The sequence below is a fragment of the Nothoprocta perdicaria genome, unplaced genomic scaffold (genome assembly GCF_003342845.1).
Source record: "Nothoprocta perdicaria isolate Ctin4 unplaced genomic scaffold, notPer1 scaffold_34, whole genome shotgun sequence".
Classification (NCBI taxonomy): Eukaryota; Metazoa; Chordata; class Aves; order Tinamiformes; family Tinamidae; genus Nothoprocta; species Nothoprocta perdicaria.
In genome coordinates, this window is record NW_020455577.1 from 3,052,888 (window position 1) to 3,072,901 (window position 20,014).

At 43.7% G+C, this 20,014-nt stretch overlaps 1 protein-coding gene across 1 annotated transcript; it reads right to left on the reverse strand.

The window, feature by feature from the left end:
- Nucleotides 1–1,813: 1,813 nt before the first annotated feature.
- ATP6V1G3 (ATPase H+ transporting V1 subunit G3) lies at nt 1,814–11,595 on the reverse strand. The gene is made up of 3 exons (XM_026043898.1): nt 11,514–11,595; nt 4,796–4,896; nt 1,814–1,987 (listed from the first exon to the last, which is right to left on the reverse strand). The coding sequence occupies exons 1-3, from the start codon at nt 11,593–11,595 to the stop codon at nt 1,814–1,816; spliced, it is 357 nt and encodes a 118-aa protein (XP_025899683.1).
- Between the last annotated feature and the right edge of the window lie 8,419 nt (nt 11,596–20,014).

The following is a 20,014-nucleotide window of genomic DNA, read 5'->3' on the forward strand; positions in this document are numbered from 1 at the left end:
TCAGATTTTCCACATGCAGTCATGTCCTGTAAGTGCAATAGAGTGCATTAACAGGGCTCTGATGTAACATTTTCCAAGTGTTTTGTTGTAAAGCTGGTTGGGTCATGTACTTCTAACAAGCGGTAACATTCCTCGGGGAAGACTCAGCGCTTGAAGTGCCTTATACTACCATAAAATGAGGAATAATCAGATCTGTAAAGGACAGGGCATGGTGAACTCAGCAGGAATATATGGCACTTGTGTATTGTGTAACAGGCATTTCCCCCATTTCTGAGGAGGGCTGGAGAAAATCATGCACTGCTTATGTGAGTAAGAGCATAATTTATCAGTGCAGGGCTGTGGTGGCTTCTCATGGTATAGTGGGACTGAAATTGCCGTAGTTGTCCCTAATCCTTGCCTCGTTCAGACCACAGCTGCCCGTTCTCTGACGAGGTGACATGAAGGATTGCAGGAAGAGGAGCTCCATCACCTCAATGATGAACTCACTGTCTGCTGATCCATTGCTGTCCAGAAAATTATGCCCATCGGTCTCACACCAGAAGCACAGGTGAGCCAAGCAAGGCTTTTTGCTTCACCAAGACTCAGTGCAATGAAAAGCTGCCCACGTCTTGGGCCAACATACCTCATGCCAACCTGCTCCAACCATTCCTACTGCAGTGTTGGAGCTCCACAGGAGCAGCTCATCTCATCTCAGCCCATGGGGAGACTTTGCTTGTGGTCTTTGGAGTAGGCAACATTTTAGGTGAGGAAAGGAAGTGTTTTGCTCCGTGAAGAGCTTCATCCATGCCTTTATATCCTATGTGTGATAATCTGCAAGAGTCACTTATGTTGTACTGTTAATGTTCCAAAAATATTTTAATATGGAAAATTTAATTGCCGCAGCTAYGTAGCGGGAATGGAATCCAATTTCCGTTAACATCACAATTAGTGGAGTTGGCTGAAGCTGGTTCTGATTCCCCAAATCTTGTTTTCCAATCTCTACAGTAGGTAATTAACAGAAAGTCACTAAAAAGCCTTCATATAGAGCATAGTATTTATTCTTCATCTCTGTGAATGAATGCAATCTCGTGCATTCCTGTGCCTTCAGTGTAACTGTGCAGATAATGATAAATATGTTACTGCATGCCTTAAACTAAGAGAATTTCATAAATAACAATTGCTTCTGTTCTCGTTTTTAGACTTCAGAAGGCCTTGTAAAGCTTGTGATGTATTTATACAACAGGGCAGTACCTGGAGTATGGTTTTTGTGCATAAATCTGTACAAGTTGGCTAATTTTGCTTTAAATTAACATACAAAACCTGCAGATAGGTTTTGGTCTGTTCTGTTTGATCAAAAGCTACAGAGTTCCTGTGCACTGTATAAACTGACTAGTTCCTGCATCCCAAACAAAACAGAAATATTCTGTTTCTAATTTTTGTAATATTAGTCTCTTCCACATGCCTTTAAATACACTAAAGATTGGGATGAGCAGATTTCATGCAACATCACGTCTCCTAWGGACCATTTTACACAGAAAAGAAATAATGAAAGTCACTAGAAAGATCTTGGTGTCAAAGAATCATTTATTCTGCTGTTGCTGACTTACTCCCGTGTCAACAACAGGGGCTTAGCTACCATCAGGAAACAACTCCATTCCAGCAAATGCTTGAATATTTTTATACAGCATTAAAAATCAGCGTGGAAGTGCAAGCTTTGGGCTTTAGTGCTCTTCTCTATCACACGTGCAGCAACACTAGGGGAGGAGACATTGATCCCATCAAGAAAAGGGGCTGCTGCTGCTGACAAACCCCTTCCCCAGCACATCAGTGGATCTTAAACTTCATATTTGAAGTTTGGGTGGATTTCAGGATTGATGTCATATATCGTGTTCAAAAGCTTTTTCATCATGCCCTCCATGTTCTTGTGGTAGCTGCCRGTGAGGTTTCGGATCGTTTCCGTTGTTTGCTCCTCTATTTTAGTGGAGAGGTTGCCTTGGGAGCCCATTACCTGCAAAGCAGAAGTCCTCTGAGYAAAATAAAGGCTTCCACATGACTCTGTGCTCCTTGTACCTGAAATAACCTCTAAGAATTTCTCTTTATCGTCCAATATAAACATTATGCAGGCACTCACYGTGCTTTTGAACGGTAAGGGTACGAGCTTGACCAAACCACTCGTGTAATAAACAGGATTAAAGAGAGCTCTCCCACATGCTCATTAGCACTGGAATCTCCCTGTGTAATGCAAGTTTCCCAGCTCCTTGTGGGAACAACATTTTACTCACTTTGTCTTTTATACCARTCGTTATAATTTGCTGTATTTTAATGACTAGTCAACTAAACTCTATCACTGGTTTGCTTCCTTTGGCYTCCCTGAGTATGAACATGGCTATAGAGGAAAACATGGGAAAGTCTTCCTGAAAATGTGCAATTAGAGTYTGGGAGTGTTTGAAAAGCCTTCAGTACTTAGGGATGTGTAACCCTCTACAGGCCCCGGAAAGGCCTCTGAAACGGCAGGCAGCTTCTGGCACGCTAATTCTGGGACATTCCCTTGGAGTCGAATTGATTCGAGCCTAGTTGAACATTTCAGCAAGGTTATGTCACAAGAAGATGTGCATATTCCAAATCCAGGACTTTGGTCCCCTGTCTCCACTGTCCCAACATCCTCTGAATTCCTCCCTGATGGAAAAGTCCACCTGATTGGAGATAATATTTTATTTCTAGCTCCAGAGATGCAGAGGGCACAGCAGGAGACGGTTCTGTACCCTGATGGTGTAAGAGAGGAATAAATCACATATTTTTCTTGTTTCTGCCCCTCGGATGGACAGCCAGGTGAAGCTGGTGAGCAGATGACATCTAGGTAGCAAGTACCTAGATGACCACCACAAACAAAGGGCAAAGCCACTAACTTTATTCTTGATGTGATTTTTACCTCAACTTAGTCCTTAGAAGAAGGAAGAGAAGCTAAATTCTTCTGCACAAAGCACTGCTGGAATTCTTTTTATCTGTACCTGGCGATGTAGTAAGATGTGTGTCTGTAATCCTCATGTAAAATAATTTCTGATTTGGAAGGAATTAAGGACAGAGACACCCATATAAATGCTGGGAAAAGATTATAGCTTTCAGTGGTAGCTATTTTTAGTTTGCATTTTATATTAGCTTTTAGACAAGTAGGGCCTCATGGGGAAAGGATTGTACAGTTTAGACTGTATTTATGGAGCTGAGTTATTCCACCTGGGAAAATAATTTTTTAGAGTTTCCAGATAATTATGTGTTATCCAACTACTAAGTAATTCTGAAATATTTCAAGAAAAGCATGATAATTTTAAAAAAGGGCCTCTGTAAATTGGGAAACTGCTTGCATGATTCATGCTAATTCAATAATTTGAGTAATCAATTCTTACACTTCTATGTACTTTTTCTTTCTGCTTTTCTGCTTCTGAATTTTTAGATCTTGTTCTTGTCAAAGAAATGCCCTCCTTGGTCCATGATTTGTACCGACCTCGAGGGCCTAKTTTGTAACAACTTTACATTGGCTTAAACACAACGTTGAGAATGAGGCTTCATCTCTACAAGGGCAGCGATCTCCAAATCTGGGTGTGGACCCCACAACCAGTAGCAAAATTACCCCCAGCTCTGGGCTTACATTTTCAAAACTTATTTTTTATAAGTTTTCTTCATTATGCAGAACTTTTGCTTATTGTCGCTCAAATGAAATGCCATTTTTTCTCCCTGCTGTCATTGATTCTGGACTGTGGTGACCAATCCACGAGGTGGGAGCAGGGCTGCAACAGGCTCGTGCCACGGGCTGTGTTTTGGGGAGCAATAAGTGATCTTCCTGTGTAGGGTGTTTGGCCAACAAGCCGCACTGGTTTTGTCTGGGAGGAGAAAATTTGAGTTCACACTGGAACACACTAAAAAATTTTTTCTCCTCAGCTATTTTGGACCATAAACCACAATATATGCTTGAACTGAACAAGTGAACGTATTTTAGAGGTATTTTTATTTTAGCATTGCTAATGACCTGAAATTGTGGGTATGAGACAAGTTCACCAGGCCGTGCTGTGTGACATTGTGTCTGGGGGCTGCTTTTCCTTACTAGGGACTTTGCATGTATATAYATGTTCGTAAGGCCTATGATGTCTGATGGAAAATGTTTTAAGGAATTGTGGCTGAAATGGCAGTTTTGTAAAGCGGTTTCTGTTTGACCTCCTTGCCTTTTTTGTTTTGCTGCTACTTTGGCAGATGGAGTTTCCCTTGGCTTTGCACAACACAAGCAAGGAAAAATATAGGAACAAAAAATGGAAAAGGAAGGTCACCGAGGGGAAGAAAAGAGTAGTTTGTGATGAACCTTCATGAAAATGCTAGAGAAAGCTGCAAGATAGTGTAAGTACATAAAATGAGCAACAATTCAGGTATGAAAATRTCAGCCTGACCGCTTTTACTTTGCAAGTGTAGTGAAAACTCCCAGTATTTGGATGGTTTCAGTTGATCAAAGCTGCAGTGCTGTGTGCCGTTAAAAAGGCAGCAAAAGCAGAGCAGGAATCAAAAGAAAGATTCTGAATCTTTGTTTCTACTGAAACAACCTCATTTCTAGTTCCTGTTTCAGGAGGAGGACGAGGTCTGCCAGAAATTAAAGCAAGCAAACGCAAAGGTGTTTTTCCTCTACCATCAAAGGCCACATGGGAACGGGATCCAGAAGGGGGGCAATCCAGAAGAGGGGCAATGATGTTTCAGTCCAGAGCAGTGCCACCCGAAGTGGCTTGTTTTACCAGTGAGCACAAGGAGCTGCCAAGGAGCACGTGGGTTTCTTTCTTACRTTGCTCTGCTTGTGCCTAAACTCTTTCTCCCTCTGCAGCCGGTAGTGGTCCATCTCTGCCATGGCCTCTTCCTTGGCCTGCTTTAGTCTCTTCCCCTTCCCTGGACGTAGAGAAAAAACAGGGAGTGACCATCCCAGAAGATAAATCCCTCCATTTCCCAGTCAACAGCAGTTTTATTTGCAGGGAATTGCCAGAAGAGCCCAAGTGACGTGGTTAGAGTGCTCTGATTCCAGACTGGCTGTGCAGACTCCTTTCTGCTTCCCTATRCAAAAAGTTTGTTGGTTTGCTAGTAACAGAAGCCTTTTTTTTTTTGCAACTAGACATATTCTCATAACACAACTGTGTTTTTTTTTCTCTTTCRTCACAGCTTTGTGTTTAAATAAATATCTAACTTTTCTTTATCAGCAATAGTAGCCAGATAACAGATTTTAGTTGTCACTGATTGGAAAAGGCTTTATTCTGTGAGATTTGCTGTATTGACTGKTTGCCAAAATCCCTTCATCCCACACCAACTGGATTCTGTTTGGGGCTGGCAGATGTCCAAGATGCTGCAAAGATGCATCTTAACCACCAAGGAACCGAGCTGCAGCCTTCCCGCTTTGTTGTCTTCTCTCCCACCTTTTTTCCCCTCTAGCATTTGTTAAATGTGAGAGATTAAGAGAAAAAAGGGTGTCAAAGGTATTCTTTGCTAATGTRTAGAAAACTGTGCAAGTGTTTGGAATAGGAGAGTGATCTACTATCTGATATTTTAGGCTTTCTCCTAAAAAAAGGCTTGATGAAATGCTTAATTTTGTGTGTTGGGAATAGTTGCTTTGTCCTTTGTAAAATACTAAGAGTCTGTAAAGAGAAAGCCATGTAAGGCCTTGCAGGACTGCACATTTGTGGCATTCCCTGTGTCTACCAGGGCTGTTGGGTATCAGATGAGAGGTGAGGCTTGAAGGAAATGTGATCCCCAAGGTGTTTTGCAAGGCAAGGCCTGAATGCATCATACCCATGCAGAGGTGGCACGTCTTTGCTTTSTGTTTTGTATGAACTGGGTAAGGGCCCGTGGGTCTTGGCAGCACTAGTTTCTGAGGAAAGAGCCCTGTCCTAACTGATGGGGCTGTCAGCCTCTTGCTTTTAAAGCTGACACGTTATATCTGAGACTCCTGGGCTGCTGCTCATCTCTTTTGTGGGCCCCTCTGCTGGCAGCTGCAAGTTCGAGGGTGGCAGAGGTGAAGGTTGCTCTCTTCTCTCAACAGATGGAAGGCATCTGAAAATAAACTCATTTAGTTAGTTAAATAAGGATATCATAAGAATACAGCARTGGAAACTGGGCATCTCAAAAGGCTTCCTTTTATTTCTTTGTTTATAACTAYCTGCTTGATATCAATGACTTATGTGAACATTTTGAGAAGATTAAAAAAAWAATAATAATTCAAGTAGGAGAGCTAAACCCAGTGCCCAGTGCTGGAAACCCTAAGGAACATTCTCCAGCCAGACCAGAAGACAAGCATCACTCTTTCTCATTTGCTCTCTCAGGCAGCCGCACTGGATGGGTTCTACTTCTGCTGGGCTTCTGAAGCCTGATCAGATGTGACATACAGGGATCAGCTTCCCCTGGACACGGCACCAAGGTGAACCTGGATGCTGTGAGGATAAACYGTTGGTTTTGATACATCTGTGACTGGAGCAAATCCTGGATGAGAGGCCTGATCCAGTGATGAGCTATTACCTCAGTGGATGACCCATTTGAAGCCAGTGCTTGTGGGTTGGTGAGTAGAGGCAGAGATGCCAAAGACACATGTTTCCTGGTCAGGCCTTGGTTCCTGGCCTGTTTGGCTCAGTGCTGTCCTGCTCATGAGGTGTGAGGAGAGCTGAGGTGAGACTGTGCAAAGGAGCAACACGTTGGGGCCCTTGTTAGATTTACTGCCCCTCAGTCCACTTGGAGAGATCTTCCTCGTAGAGGTAACTGCCCTTATCAGAGCCCACGTGCCACCAGGGAGCTGTGATTGTGTCTAAATGGGCAGAGGGGCCGTTTACAAGCTAGCAAGGTCGTTTCCAAAGTTTGCCTTTGTATGGAAAGAGCTGATCACRTCAGCTTCTGTGGCTTGGGACCAGGAATTAAGGCTTGGGACCAGTAAGTAAAAGCATTGGTCTGGACAGCAAAAGTCAGAACCAGCTTGAGGGTCTGTATTTTGAAGTTCTCCTCATCCCCATGCCCAAAAACGGGGCTCACCAGCCTTTTGCAGAGTATGTCTGCAGCAGAGCTGCAAGTCTGTGGAAACGGGCCGCGAGGAAGCGCTGCCAATTTCACCAGCTGAGGAACTGGAGCTCGATAGCAAATTAAATTATTTCGAAATCAGTGGGATTTCAATTTCAAATTCCATCTGCGGGGCCATCTGTAGTAAATATGTTGCATACTTTGGCCACCAGATAGATAAATAAACCCATTTAAAATGCACGCAAGAGAATGAGACTCTAGGAAACAACAGTTCTTCCTGACAATGCAGCTAGTGAAGCTAAATAAATATATAAATACATGCGTGTGTGCATGTGGCAGCTCTTCAAAGTGCCCTGGATTAGGCACCGTATATAGGGTGGCTGCCGTTTCCCTTCTCCGTGATGCCTTTAGGACTGGCACAGCAGGAACCTGCTGCTTCCTATTTAATTAAGTGGAAAAGCTGTGAGTAAATGACTGCGAGTTCAGCAGTGTTGTGGTCAGAATCTGCAACTGCCAACATATGCTGCACCTGATCAAGCTGAGCAGAAACTAGAGCTTAACCTGCTGTTTCACCAGAGGCACCCCCAAAATTAATTAATCAGCCCGTTAGGAACCGCTCGTTTGCTGCCCTGGTCATRCAAGAGGGAATTGCCTTTTCCAAGCCTTCCTGATCCCATTAATTTTAGGGACAGGGGAGGTGCAGGAAGGTGCAAGGTGGAAACGTTTCTCACCRAGGGGCACATGGGGACGTCTGCCTTGACCCTGCCCCTTCCTCCCTGCGTTAGGTTTTGATCTTACCTAATCACTGGGGAATGTTCTTAGGGATAAGCATARGGAAAATTCCAGTTATCTTCATGGCTGTTTCTGTGATAGCAGCAAACTAGCTCTAKTTTTCTCCTTCCACTCTTTTACGCCATTGGTAATTTTTTAGACCTTACAAGAAAAAGATGGCAGAAACCAAATATTTCTCAAAGTGTGGTGCTCGAATTTGCTTAAACACTGAGTTATCTTACTTTGCAAAAGCTGCCTTGCTAAAACCGGGTTTTTGGTTTTCAGACATAGAATCTAGGTTAAACTTCTTCATGAAAATCATGCTATACAAATAAAGTTGCCAAAAATGAATCAATTTTTACTCTAAGTAGGACCATTTCCATTGTTTTTGAGTGTTAAATTGTCTGCAGAATGGGAATTTGGAATGCTTTTTTTTAAAGCTAAAAAGAAAATCTTAAAAAATGCAATAGAAGCAGCTGATCAGTATACATAGCTTTTTCACTGCAAGAAAGTCCTGGATATTATGAAAAAGAGAGCCAAGGATATAAGTTTGAAAATATTTTATTTTGGTTAATATTTGTTTTATAACCTGATTTCCTGAAAGCTTTCATACAAGCTTTATTTTGACATTAGAAATCAAGCCAAGACATGAAAGCCTACAGGAAACCAATTTTGCTAAATCCTGGGTTCATCACACATTCATTTCCCTTGTTTTACTTAAAAAGGTTTTTCAGGAAATAATTGCCATCTTAGCTCTGACACCGCTCATTTATTTCTGGGATCTCAGTTATACTTAAAGAAGAAACAAGAGCCCAAGTAGTGCAGAGTGCACGAGAACAGGGCACCACAGGCAGTTTTGTTTCGTTTTTAATCAATTCGGGAGTTTCAGCCTTGCTAACCCGCTGTCTCCAAAACTAATAATGTGTCGGGTCTAAGTGACATCAGCCAACGATGCACTAAAGATATTGCACGCCAGGGCAAAGAGTATTGGCCATGAGGTTTACAGAGGAGCTTTATCAAAGTGTTTTTTGCTTTGTTTTGGGTTTATATATAGCATTTTATTTGTTATTTTTTCACGATAAAAGTGGATTTTGCATTACAAAGAACTATGATATGTCAGGAAGAAAATGGGTCTGTCATCTACTCATTTACTCATTTGTGTGTGTTCATGCTAAATTTTGAGATTATCTGAATATCTCTGAATAAGACTAAGGCTTTTGCTTGAAGGTAGTTTTGGTAATCCCATTTCCTTGAGAATGGCTTGGCCTGGTCACCTCCTGCCAATGATTTACCTTTCATTCCTCCTATATTTAAATGTAAATAGTGACTCATGGACGCAGTTGTGCCGTGCRCAGGCTGTGTGTTGTGCAAAGAGGGTCATATTTACAGTTGAACAGGGAAGGGAAGGCACAGGCAGGGCCCAGGCAAGGTCCTTGTTTTCACCTGAAACCGAGACCAGGAGGTGCCCTGGTTCTGAGCAGAACCTGCTGATCTGAACTGGTGCTGATCGGCCCTGAGCTGGCGCTCTCGAAATCCTGTGTGCATAAGTTAACTAATTGCACTGCACCGAGTGGTTGACTGCATTTCAGGTATTTGCCTTTATTTTACTCTGTGCATTTGATCAGGGACAAACTGTGCAGTCCTTTATGACGATGGAAATGCAGAGTAACTCTGGTTAAAAGACTTGGACTCRTTCAGAACAGGATTTGGCCCTGGAAAAGAATCCCGTGGGCTTTGTCCCACACTGCTTGTGCTATGCAGGAAYGTAGGTGGCTTCAGTGACACTGCTGTGGAAAGTGTGGAAGTTAAGGACAGACGTGCAAAACTTCTGCCAATACAATAATGTCTGTTTGGCATATGGGAGAAGGGACAATTATACCAACAAAAATTATTAATGTGGAACTTGCACAATTTGGAGAAATGCAATAAACGAAATCTCCCTTTTTAATTTTTTTTTTTCTTTTTTTTTGGAGTGTGCTTGCTGAAAAACTCTTGGAATTTTGAGTGTAGATTGTCTTGGTATAATTTTTTCTTTACCTTAAATGGTATTTTYTTTATTTCATTTTGTGCTTTGGCCTCACTGCAAACTGAGAAGTCTGGCTCCATTTTCTTTATGCACAGATACTTGTTTTCTAGGTATCTGCCAGGAGTATATATTTTGCTTACTTATTTTTTTCTAAAGGAGGAAAATATATTTAATATATAAAATACATTTAGCTATAAAAGTAACAGAGAGGGAACTCACACTGATGTAATTTTTCTGATCTATTTGCTGATGCCCGGCTTGGTGTAGCTGCTGAGCACTGCTTACCTCAACCTGGTGGTTGTAGGCAGGGGCTTCAYGGAGGTTTCTGGTTTGGAAGGGCTTGGAAAATACTCTCTTTATAGGAAGCTCAGCAGAAGGGCTGTGTTTAGGGCTAAACTGATGTGTTTTTGTGCAGAGGAGAGTAAACACACCTGTAACTCTGTGCTTGCATATTTAGTAAGACACTCATCTTCTGCCATTACTTTGATGTATACTGTTATATCTCTGGTTTTTGGAGTGTTCTTAATTTACCAAGCTTCTTTACAAGTGGCTATTAAAAAACAAACTGGAAAACCTCCCAAGGAGGCACGAGGAGAAGCCAACACCAAGCTGTGGTAGCTCCAGCGCCGGCTCTGCAGCCTGTGCAGACCAGACCTTCGTCCTTGTCTCCATTTAGGGCTGGATGGTGCCTGCCCGGGTCCTATTCTTCCTTCTTGTCCTGAGAAGGGCACGTTGCCAGTGCCCTGCATGAGAAGGGAACAGCAATGCCACCAAGAGCACCTCCTCTGGCTGCCGGGCTTGCAGAAGGGTGCTTGTCTTTTGCCATGTGCACTGTACAAGTTAATATACCATGCTAATAATTAATGAATTAATTATTGATGAATATGCTGATGCATATAGGGCTATGAGAGCTAACAAATTATCTTTATTTAGCTTCTACTTCTCCCTGGAAAACCAAATATATTTCTTCATCGTGCTCTCTTGCTGCACATGACATCATCTTGGCGTGTTTTACGTGAGGTAGGTACCTATGTGAGGCAGGACATCAAGTTTCCCTGCTGCTGTCATCTAAACCACCCTCACTCTGTGAAGCAGCATCAATGTTCCCCCCAAATGCAGCCCGGTGACTCCTGTGGGTCATTACCTACCTCAAGAGAATATGGTCACCATGTCTTTTTTGCATTAAATCACTGGGAGATGAATGCAGGAGGAAAAAATGTAAGAAAAATAGATAATGAAGGGCTCTACTAACAAAATATTTAATTAAACTACTAGCAGATTAAGCTAGAACTTTTTTTTTTGGCTATTGCCCTGATTTTTATATTGGTTCCTGTTATTTTTTGCTTATAGTTGACTGGAATAAAATTGTTTTAATTTATTCTTGAGTATTTACACATGCTTTACCTTGGGCACTTGGGCATTCGGCAAATGAGAGTCTGTTTTAAACTGAACATTTAATCAGTTACTGATTGCCTATGCCAAGTTAGGCTCATAGGTACAAGCTGTCACAGCAGTGGCAATTCTTGTGGTTATAATAATCACTGTTCTAAGTCTGCATTTACTTGCATATACCTTTTTTGAAGCCCAAATGACATTCAAAGGTAAACTCCTAGTTTTCACAGGAAGAACACAGACAATTTTGTATACGACATGTCAGAGTTTGTTTTTCTTGAGAGTTTACAGAAAAAAATACAATACAAACAGGCCAGATACTTACTTTTTTTGGCTTCTTCCAGTTTGTCTTTGGCCCGTTTCTCTGCCTGCAGAAGCTGCTGGATTCCTTGGGACTGGCTGGTCATGCTGGTTTCTGGAGCAGGACTGGGGCTCTGCCGGGCTGTCCGTGTGTTCTGCTCCCCGGCTCTGTCCAGCCGGCTCCACCCGGCACCGCCACCRCTGTCATCAGCAGGAACAGTCTGGGAGGCTCCGAGCGACATTCCCTCCTCCTCAGGGTCACCTGAGAGCTCAAGTGTCTGATTAACACATGGGGGAAAAGAAGGCAGGAACACTTCCAGTAGCTTACAGTCCCGTGGAGAAATACAGGTGTTGTTAAACTCCTGTTGTTGGAGTGGATTTTAGTTAGTCTCGTTAGAACAACTGACAAGAAAATAATTTTGTTTCATGAAGTTTTGATGAAACTTCCCATTGGCTTGTTGCTGTAGGTCCTGCTTTCGATACAGGTGAGCGTGAACGACAGTGGGAAGGGGGAGCTGCACCCGAGCATCCGGCTGCCTGTTGGTGCRTCAGGAACGACCGGCGCGTCCCGGGAGCACCTCTAAAAATCCAACGTCCCCGTCAAAGTGGCCTTCAAACACAGGAGCTGGACGCTTCTAGACTCACAATTAAAGTAGGTTTTTAAAATACTTCCTGGCATGAGTAAAGCATGTCCATTGCAAGTTCCTTTTGCAATGTTAAGGTCTAGAGATCACTTGAACCTCAGATATACCTATTTTATTCTTATTTTTATTTTTGCCTCCTTTTTGGGCTGCAGTTTCCATTTCCATACCTTTGCTATACAGTTATCTTACATTATACCTGACCAGCAATAGAAAGCAGAAGTGGGAAATGAAAGTTAAGAAATGAAGCCCTCTGCAGAAAAGCCAGGCTTAGCACCTTAAAGCAATAGTTCCTTCAAAATTAAATAGGAAGCAGAAATATTGTCAGCCTTATCTCAGACATCAAAGGTACATTTAAGGCACAATGGGCCGTGTCAGTCAATCTCTGTGCTGCAAGAAACGTTACCAAAGGGCTGGCAGGTTGAGCTGCAGTTTCGTTTCAGGGCACAGGTAAAACATCAGGGATCACGGCCTGTGATTTTCAGAGCGGTTCTCAATGTTGTTGCATGTTTTGCGAGGTTACACTGGTCTTAATATTGCTGTAAACGTTCGTATTTACAATCTGTTAGTTGTAATATTTCAGAGGAACGTTTTATATGATTTCTTTAAGGAAAAAAACCCCACCGTTGAACAGGTTATAGCATCCTTCCTTTGCTCAAAAACGCGTGCATTTCCGAAGCAGCTCAGCTCATCTGCAGCTGTCAGACTTTACATATTCCAATGCTGTTTTTTCCCCTTTCTTTGTAATCAAAAGACCCAGGTTTGTTGTTTCTCCCCCAGCTAATGTGTGTGGAAGGAAGCCCAGACGGGAGCTTCCCGCTCTCCCCTTCGCAGCAGCTCCCAGCACTCCTCCCAAGCTGAAGCCCTCGCCTCACCAGCCAGGTAGGGCCATGTCTCCACAGACGACCACTAATTGAGGCTGCTGCTCGTGCACGTTCGTTAGGCTCCGTGCGGGGGGCTGCCCCTCAGAGCTCGTTTGCCAGGGATGATGGTGGGTGATCTCAGCCTCCGCTGCCGTGCCAGCCCTGCACACTCCGCTTGGTGGATAATTCATTAAAATAAAGTGGGTTAAGGCACCGCCTGGCCCCGCAGACTCCTACTTCATCAGGCAAGCTAATGAGATGTGCTGCACTCACCGTCTTCCTCTCCAAGTTGGAGCGAACTCCAGAGTCCTTTAATTAGAGGAGAGAAGCKGAGGTGTCGACTGGCGGGGGGGAGAAGGATTTGTGGAGGGAGGGGGGTAAAAAGTAGGATTTTCAAAGACGAGCCCCTTTCCTTCCCAGCAAGTTGTCCTTTCATCTGGCTGTCTCGGCCGCCGGAATTGCCCGCAGCCCTTCCTGGCCCTTCCTGCTGGCGGGAAAGGGGATCAGCTCCAGCGCGTCTCGCTGCCTCCAAACTAACCCGCAGAGCCAGTAAATGAAGTCAGATGAGGGACGAGAGGCCCTGCAGGGATCTCCCTGCCCTTGGCAGCGCGGCTGGCAGAAATGCTCTAAATTAGGCATTTCTAGCGCAGGTGGAAGTGGAGCCACCCGCTCTCCTCTGTCTGCAGATGGGCTCTGAGCAACCCCCAGGTTGTCCTCATTATTTTGCTGGGGAAGAAATAAAAACCCACGTGTTGTTACTCAGGTTGATCCTTACCTAAGGTGAACCCAGCTTTAAAGACACCGAAGGGTAAAGGCAGAGCCATTGCCTCCTTCTACTCAGGTCTGAGAGCAGCCCTGCACGTAGAGGGGCRTGTGGGATATGTCTAGGTTGAAGGTTTCCTATGTGTTGTGTCTCCTCATAATTAAACAGTCATGTTTGCTTGTATTAAAARAAATATAGTTATGAATTTTGTGCTCAAGCTGTAATTACGCCTGCAGGCTCGGGTTCCCGCCGTCATGTTTTCCAGCAGCGACACTGGTGTCGTCAGAGCAGTCGACATCAGCAGCCCCAGTTGCACCCGGAGGGCTGAAGGTATGGAAGGAAATAGGTAAAGCCAAGCTGAGCCCGYGGTGAAATACTGCCTGCAGCCAGCGGGCCGGGCGGCCTGGCTGGCACAGCCCCAGCCCGGGCTGCGGCCGCGCCGCGCAGCGCCCTGCAAATTTCTCTCTCCCCCACCTTTTTTTTTTTYTTAACATTAACCCAKGTGATCATTCAGATACATTAAACAAMAMAAAAAAAAAGCCGGAGTCTAGAACTCCCTTGTTAAATTTCTGGTAATTTGACCATAAAGATGGCTTGGATTACTTCCCACTCGCAGTGTTTTGTGTTAAACATTTCTATTTTTTTTCTTTCTTTCCTCATACAGCCATTTGCTATTTTCATTCCCAGCCCTTGCACACAGAGCACACCTCTTGTTTACCACATCCTCTCAATGACTTTCAGCSCTGCTGCCTGTCCCAGAAGAGGACATGGGCCTCGCTGCCGCCCTTGTGCAGGCGGCTGTGAAGGCAGAGGAAGTGGGAAGCCCTGTGAGTATATTCTGCATTACATAGGCTAACCAGCAACTTGCACCCATTTCACAGTTCAGCATTCACTTCAAAGCTTACATTTGTTTTTCTTTGCTGGTGTTATGGACCGTCAATTGCATCATTTGTGTGTCTTCCTGCAGATTGTGCATGGTCTCATGTGCACCTTGTAGGCCACCTTACACATCTCCCATTCCACCCAGCTGCGGCATCCCTTGAGCTTTCATCCAGATGCAGCTTTTGCTGGAGCTCCTGAGATTTTTCTACCCAAAGGGCCTCCCTGATCTGTGCTACYGATGTCAAGGAATGGGCTGGCAGGAGAGAGACTTCCTGCCCTGTGGTGCACCCCCTCTTGCAGATCTCCCCCCTGCATGTCTGCATGGCAGCAGGGCCACCCCGGGGAGGACCTGGCAATGTGGCTCCAAGAGCTGGTTGGGGAGATGAGCTGAGCTCCTCAGGTAACGTTCAGCGTGTCCCCACGTGTGGCTAGACGCCGCATTCCTCACAGATGCCAAAGGCTCCGGTTCGAGTTGGCCGGCATGTCTCAAGGCCACCTCGGACACGTGCAGTGTGGCATGGGATGAGCTTTGGGCCCAGGGTGGCCTGTCGAGGGGGCTCTGCCACCTTCAGTYCTACTGGGTGCAGCCTCGGGAGATGGGCCACATCTCATGTTCACTGCAACTTTCCCATTTTTCCACTTCTCAACGGATAGACCATTCCACAACTGTTTTTTTTGTGCTAATAAGACATTTTGTTAACAACCACCATTACCGAGCTGAAAAATAATGACAGGAAGGTCTTTTTATTTTGGTTATTCTGCTTGGGACATGGAAAGTCAAGGATGGGTGAGCTGAAGCAGGAAACGCCCTGCTCTTGGAGGCCCTGCAGACACTGGAATCCGTTCCTGAGAGCCATCCCCGTTGCTGCTGTTTGGTGCAGGGGACGGCCCCTTCCCCACGGAGGCTGCAGGCGGGAGGCCGGGGCGCACAGTGTTTATGCACCAGCTCTCACTGAGGGGACTCCTGAACTTCGGGATGGTCGCCGTGGGTTCCTCCCACTCCATAAAACACRCAGGGAAAAATCCCCCAGAGCATCTAATGCAAATGTTCATTTATTGTTCTGTTACTTTATAGATCTATTTTTTCCTGTTTCTGTTGCAAGTTTTCACATGCGGTATATCATAACATTTTGATGCTGCCTAGAATTAGATTTACGGAGATAACCAAGACATAACAAAGATGATTATCCAGCTCTGCAGCCCAGCAGGGCTAWACCTGTTGTTTTTGGTGTCATTTCACTTACGTGCTTTTCCTTTGCAGATGACTCAAAGAATGTTTAACTGTATGCTGAACTTTGACAAAAACTTGATTTTCTTCTCCATTTCTCGTTGTATTTCATTCCAGAGTTGAGCAACCAAAAATGAGTAAAGGGAGTAAGTTTGAGTCTCAACCAAAAATGAGTAAAGGGAGTAAGAAGGATAGCCCTTTCTTCTGGTGAAAATATTAATATTACAACCAGAGAGAGAGGCATCTTAGTCCTCATAAGGCAAACGAACATTTGGAAAAGCTGATGTATAAAATCTGAATATTGATGAGCTACCTTTAAAACCAGAGTAGATGTTGYCTGTAAATGTTACATTTTATAGCGTTAATGATAAAAATTATGAAGGCGATAAGAGTTTTTCCCCTTGACTTTCGTATGCTCTGATTTTAAATTGCAGACAGTGTTTCTGAAATGGGAAAYCTGTGATCTCTGCACGTACCTGTTTTTGTACACATGCATACATGTGTACATGTACACGTGTGTTTGTGCATTGAGATTAAACTATGTGCTATTTCTTCACCTTTCAGAGCTGCCTTGGATTTTTGGAGCATTTGCTTGCGTGTTTTTGTTTTTAAGAACTTGCATCCCTTCACTAAAGAAATAAGAACATTAATTTCAGGCTATTCCTCACTTTACATCACGTCTCTGGTATTTCTGTTGTTTCTCTTGCTGCTCCTGCAACTGCAAGAAGAGCAAGTCTTGCRTGTCAGCGAGTTCCTCATCTCCGTGGAGGAAGTACTGTGCTCATCAAGGCTCCGTGCACTAAAAAACAGGTTTGTTTCTTCAGCCGGTCCCTTGATACACTGTTCAGGTTTTGCTTTACAGAAAGTGATTCTGCTGCTGGAGAAATTTGCACTTTTGTGYGCAGCACTTGTCCCTATTACATCCCTGGAGAAAAAGATCAAAATTAATCCAATCTGCTTTTCTTTCACTTAATTACAAGTGATTTCAGAGCCTAGCTAAACTAAGCACAGTTATAGCACATTAAGCACATCCTGACTTGTGGTGTAAAACTTGTCTTTAAAAGTTGGATGATTTCAATTCATGAGCATAGAAGGTAAAAAAATAAAAATAACAAATGCTACCATGCAAGGAGTCTTCACTCACCACGGTTCATATTTCTCTATACTGGGAAATACAGAGATGAATTTTGCTGCATTGCTTAGTACAGACATGTACCTAAGGCTGTCTTGATAAATTTTTCCTTGCATTGTCAGGAGTGCTACTTGAAAAATTATATCTGATTATTTTCTCTAAGCCAGCCCTGGTGAATATTTTAAGCCTTGGCGTGATGCTCCATCAGTCAGTCAGGTTTTCTAATGCAGTGCTATCATTTTTAAAGTATTATTTTAAGAATAGCATATTCAAGATGCAAGTATTATGGCAGGAGCTGTGAAGAAAAACAAGGTAGCTACGATTAAAAAGTTAGAGCCAGTCAGTGCTTAAAATTGGGGAGCGCTGAGTTTCCTCCTGAGCCTGGCTGGATTTCTCTCTGTTTGATGGAGAGAAATGGACATGATATTTTTGTCCATGTACGTGGTTTGCAAGGTCCTGTGAAGAAGGAATCCGTGGCCAGCAGATCCAAAGCCCACCACGGGCATCACTTAGTCTCACTTTGGTCGGGAGACGGCTGCTCTCGCAGTAGGATTGGTGTGCAGGCTCATCACAAGAGCAAGGTGGATGCAATTTCCTATTTATTATTTTTATTTAAAATGTATCTTTATTAATGTGTAGGGCAGATGAACATGTATCTCCAGTAAATACATGGTCAGAAGGAAGCTGCTGAAAATGACATTATGGGCAAATTAATGATACTGTGTTGGTTACTCTGAGCAGGTGCCCAATTTATCTTTGACATAAATGGCTGGAAAGATGTTTTTGCAGCAGTGGAGAAAGAGTTGGAATTGGGCTACTGTGAAAGGGGGAAGCTATTCTTGATATTTCTGCCTGAGAACCTTGTGGATATTTGCATGCCTCTCTTTTTGACACCTGGGTGCCAGCAGCAGCAGCACGGATTCATCCTTTTTCCATAGAGCATGGTGCAGGCTGCAGTGGAAGTCTCTCAAAGCAGAATTCATTGCTTTGAAAAACCTCAAAAGGTACATTAGAATAGAAGCTTTGTGCTTATGATAACCCTTGATAAAAGGCTCTGCAATATTGGTTCTCAAAGCTCCCTCAAATGAAACCCATTAAAATCCTTCGCTAAAGACCCAACGTGTGACAGCCTTTGCTTTGTCATCTGCCCCACTGAATCTTTTCCTTGCTGGCCACCCTGATGTCCTCCTGTTAGCAGCGGAGGTGACTGTAGATACTTGTGCTAGAATTCAAAATATTACAACAAAGCAGAAAATGTTCAGTTGTCCATTTCATTTCTCTCCTCTTCCTGGGCAGAAGAGGAGACCTTATGTCAAAGTGCAGAGAACCTCAAAAAAATTCATTTTCTACCTCTTCACGGCCACTTTTTTCATTCTTGCCTTCAGAACAAGGGCAGCTTTGGTTTCCTAACAGGCAGAGGCTTCGTGTCCTAAGCACTGCCTGGAGCCCCGTGTTCAGGACGAGACAGACCAGCTCTGTCGCTCGCTCTTGCAGCTACATTTTTATGAATCCTACATCGGAAGGAGAGGGAAGAGCTGGCGAGGAGGGGGTGAAGGCTGTTCCTTGGGAGCGGCTGCRTGTGGGGAAAGAGCCAGCGCTCACTGGCATTCCTGTATGGACTGCGGCTCTCCAGGTGTCGTGCAAACYGACTCCAAAAGCAGCAGGTTGGGACACTTTCATAAGGTGCATATTGCATCCTGCATAAAAACAAACAACAGCAACAAAACCCCCAGAAAAATATATTATTACATTGTGGGGCACGTCGAAGCACTACACTTGGGACACTGTCACTTCCTTGCAATGATGCAGTGCAATTTGCTTTGTTTCACGGCAATATCTTTGATAATGGTGCTTTTTTCTGACCTTCTTTTTCTTTTTGCAGTTCTGCAGCATGTGAAACGTTTGTTATTACATCAGTGATGAGACTGAAGAACTAACAAGGCTCTGCAGGGTAGAAAGTTGTGTCAAGAGGTATGTGAATTACGGGGTGGGAGGAGAGCTGGCGGTAAGAGGCTCAGAAGCCCAGCACTTTACAGTAACTTTGACTTCCTCAAAGCGAATTTTGACTGTTTTGAAGTTTGCAGAATTGAAAAAAATAAAGGGATGACTTAGCTTGAACTTTCCCTTTCCCCGGACACTATCTGATGAGCTTGTTGCCCATAAACCCAAGGCTGATGTGAACTGCAGAGAGGCCCAGGGCTGAGTGCACCGTGGGCTGCTCTCTTTCCTTCTCCTCCTTTATTATTGACTGTACTATTGTCTTAAGTCCTATGCCAAGATTAAAAAGAGAAGGTGAAATGAAGCTGCCTGAAACAAACTCTGTGCCATGCACAATTTTGCAAATCTTTTGTGGGTTACTTTCAGTTACTGTTCTGCATGCAAATCACAAAATCTAGGTATTAACAGAAAACTGATTTCAGTTACTGATTCATAGCCATCCTCAGAACTCACTATCCAAACGTCCACAAGTAATATTTTCACTGCTGCTTCCTAATATTTCAGAGTGAACTTTTTCTCATGTAGAGAATGATTAAAATTTACCTATGCATGCAAATTCTTATGCGTGCAATATAATATGTTCTGCAGATACTTGCAACTATTTGCATTGTTTTTTCTTGACATTCATATGCTCGGCTTGAAGGGAGAAAAATGGTGAGCCTGTTGCTGAGAAGTTACGGGGTCCTCCTGCAATTAAATAAAGTCTCTCCCCTGCCACCAAGTTTCCATAGGCTAAGCCCAGAGATAATAAAAAAAGGTGGAATGTACAAGTATTGCTGTATAAACCAGAGGAGAACAAAGCCTTTAAGAATATTTTTTTAAAAATGATTTTAGAATTATTTTAGAAAAAGGAAAAACAGCAATAAGATGCAGTGATCACTTTGGTCTAACCAGAGACTACTTTTAACCTGTACCTTTTATCTCTTCTGCCCTTCTCTTCTTGAGATACCATTCCAATGTATTCACAAAAGTGATTTGGGATGTGCGACAAGAGACCACAGGGAGCTAAAGCAGACGGG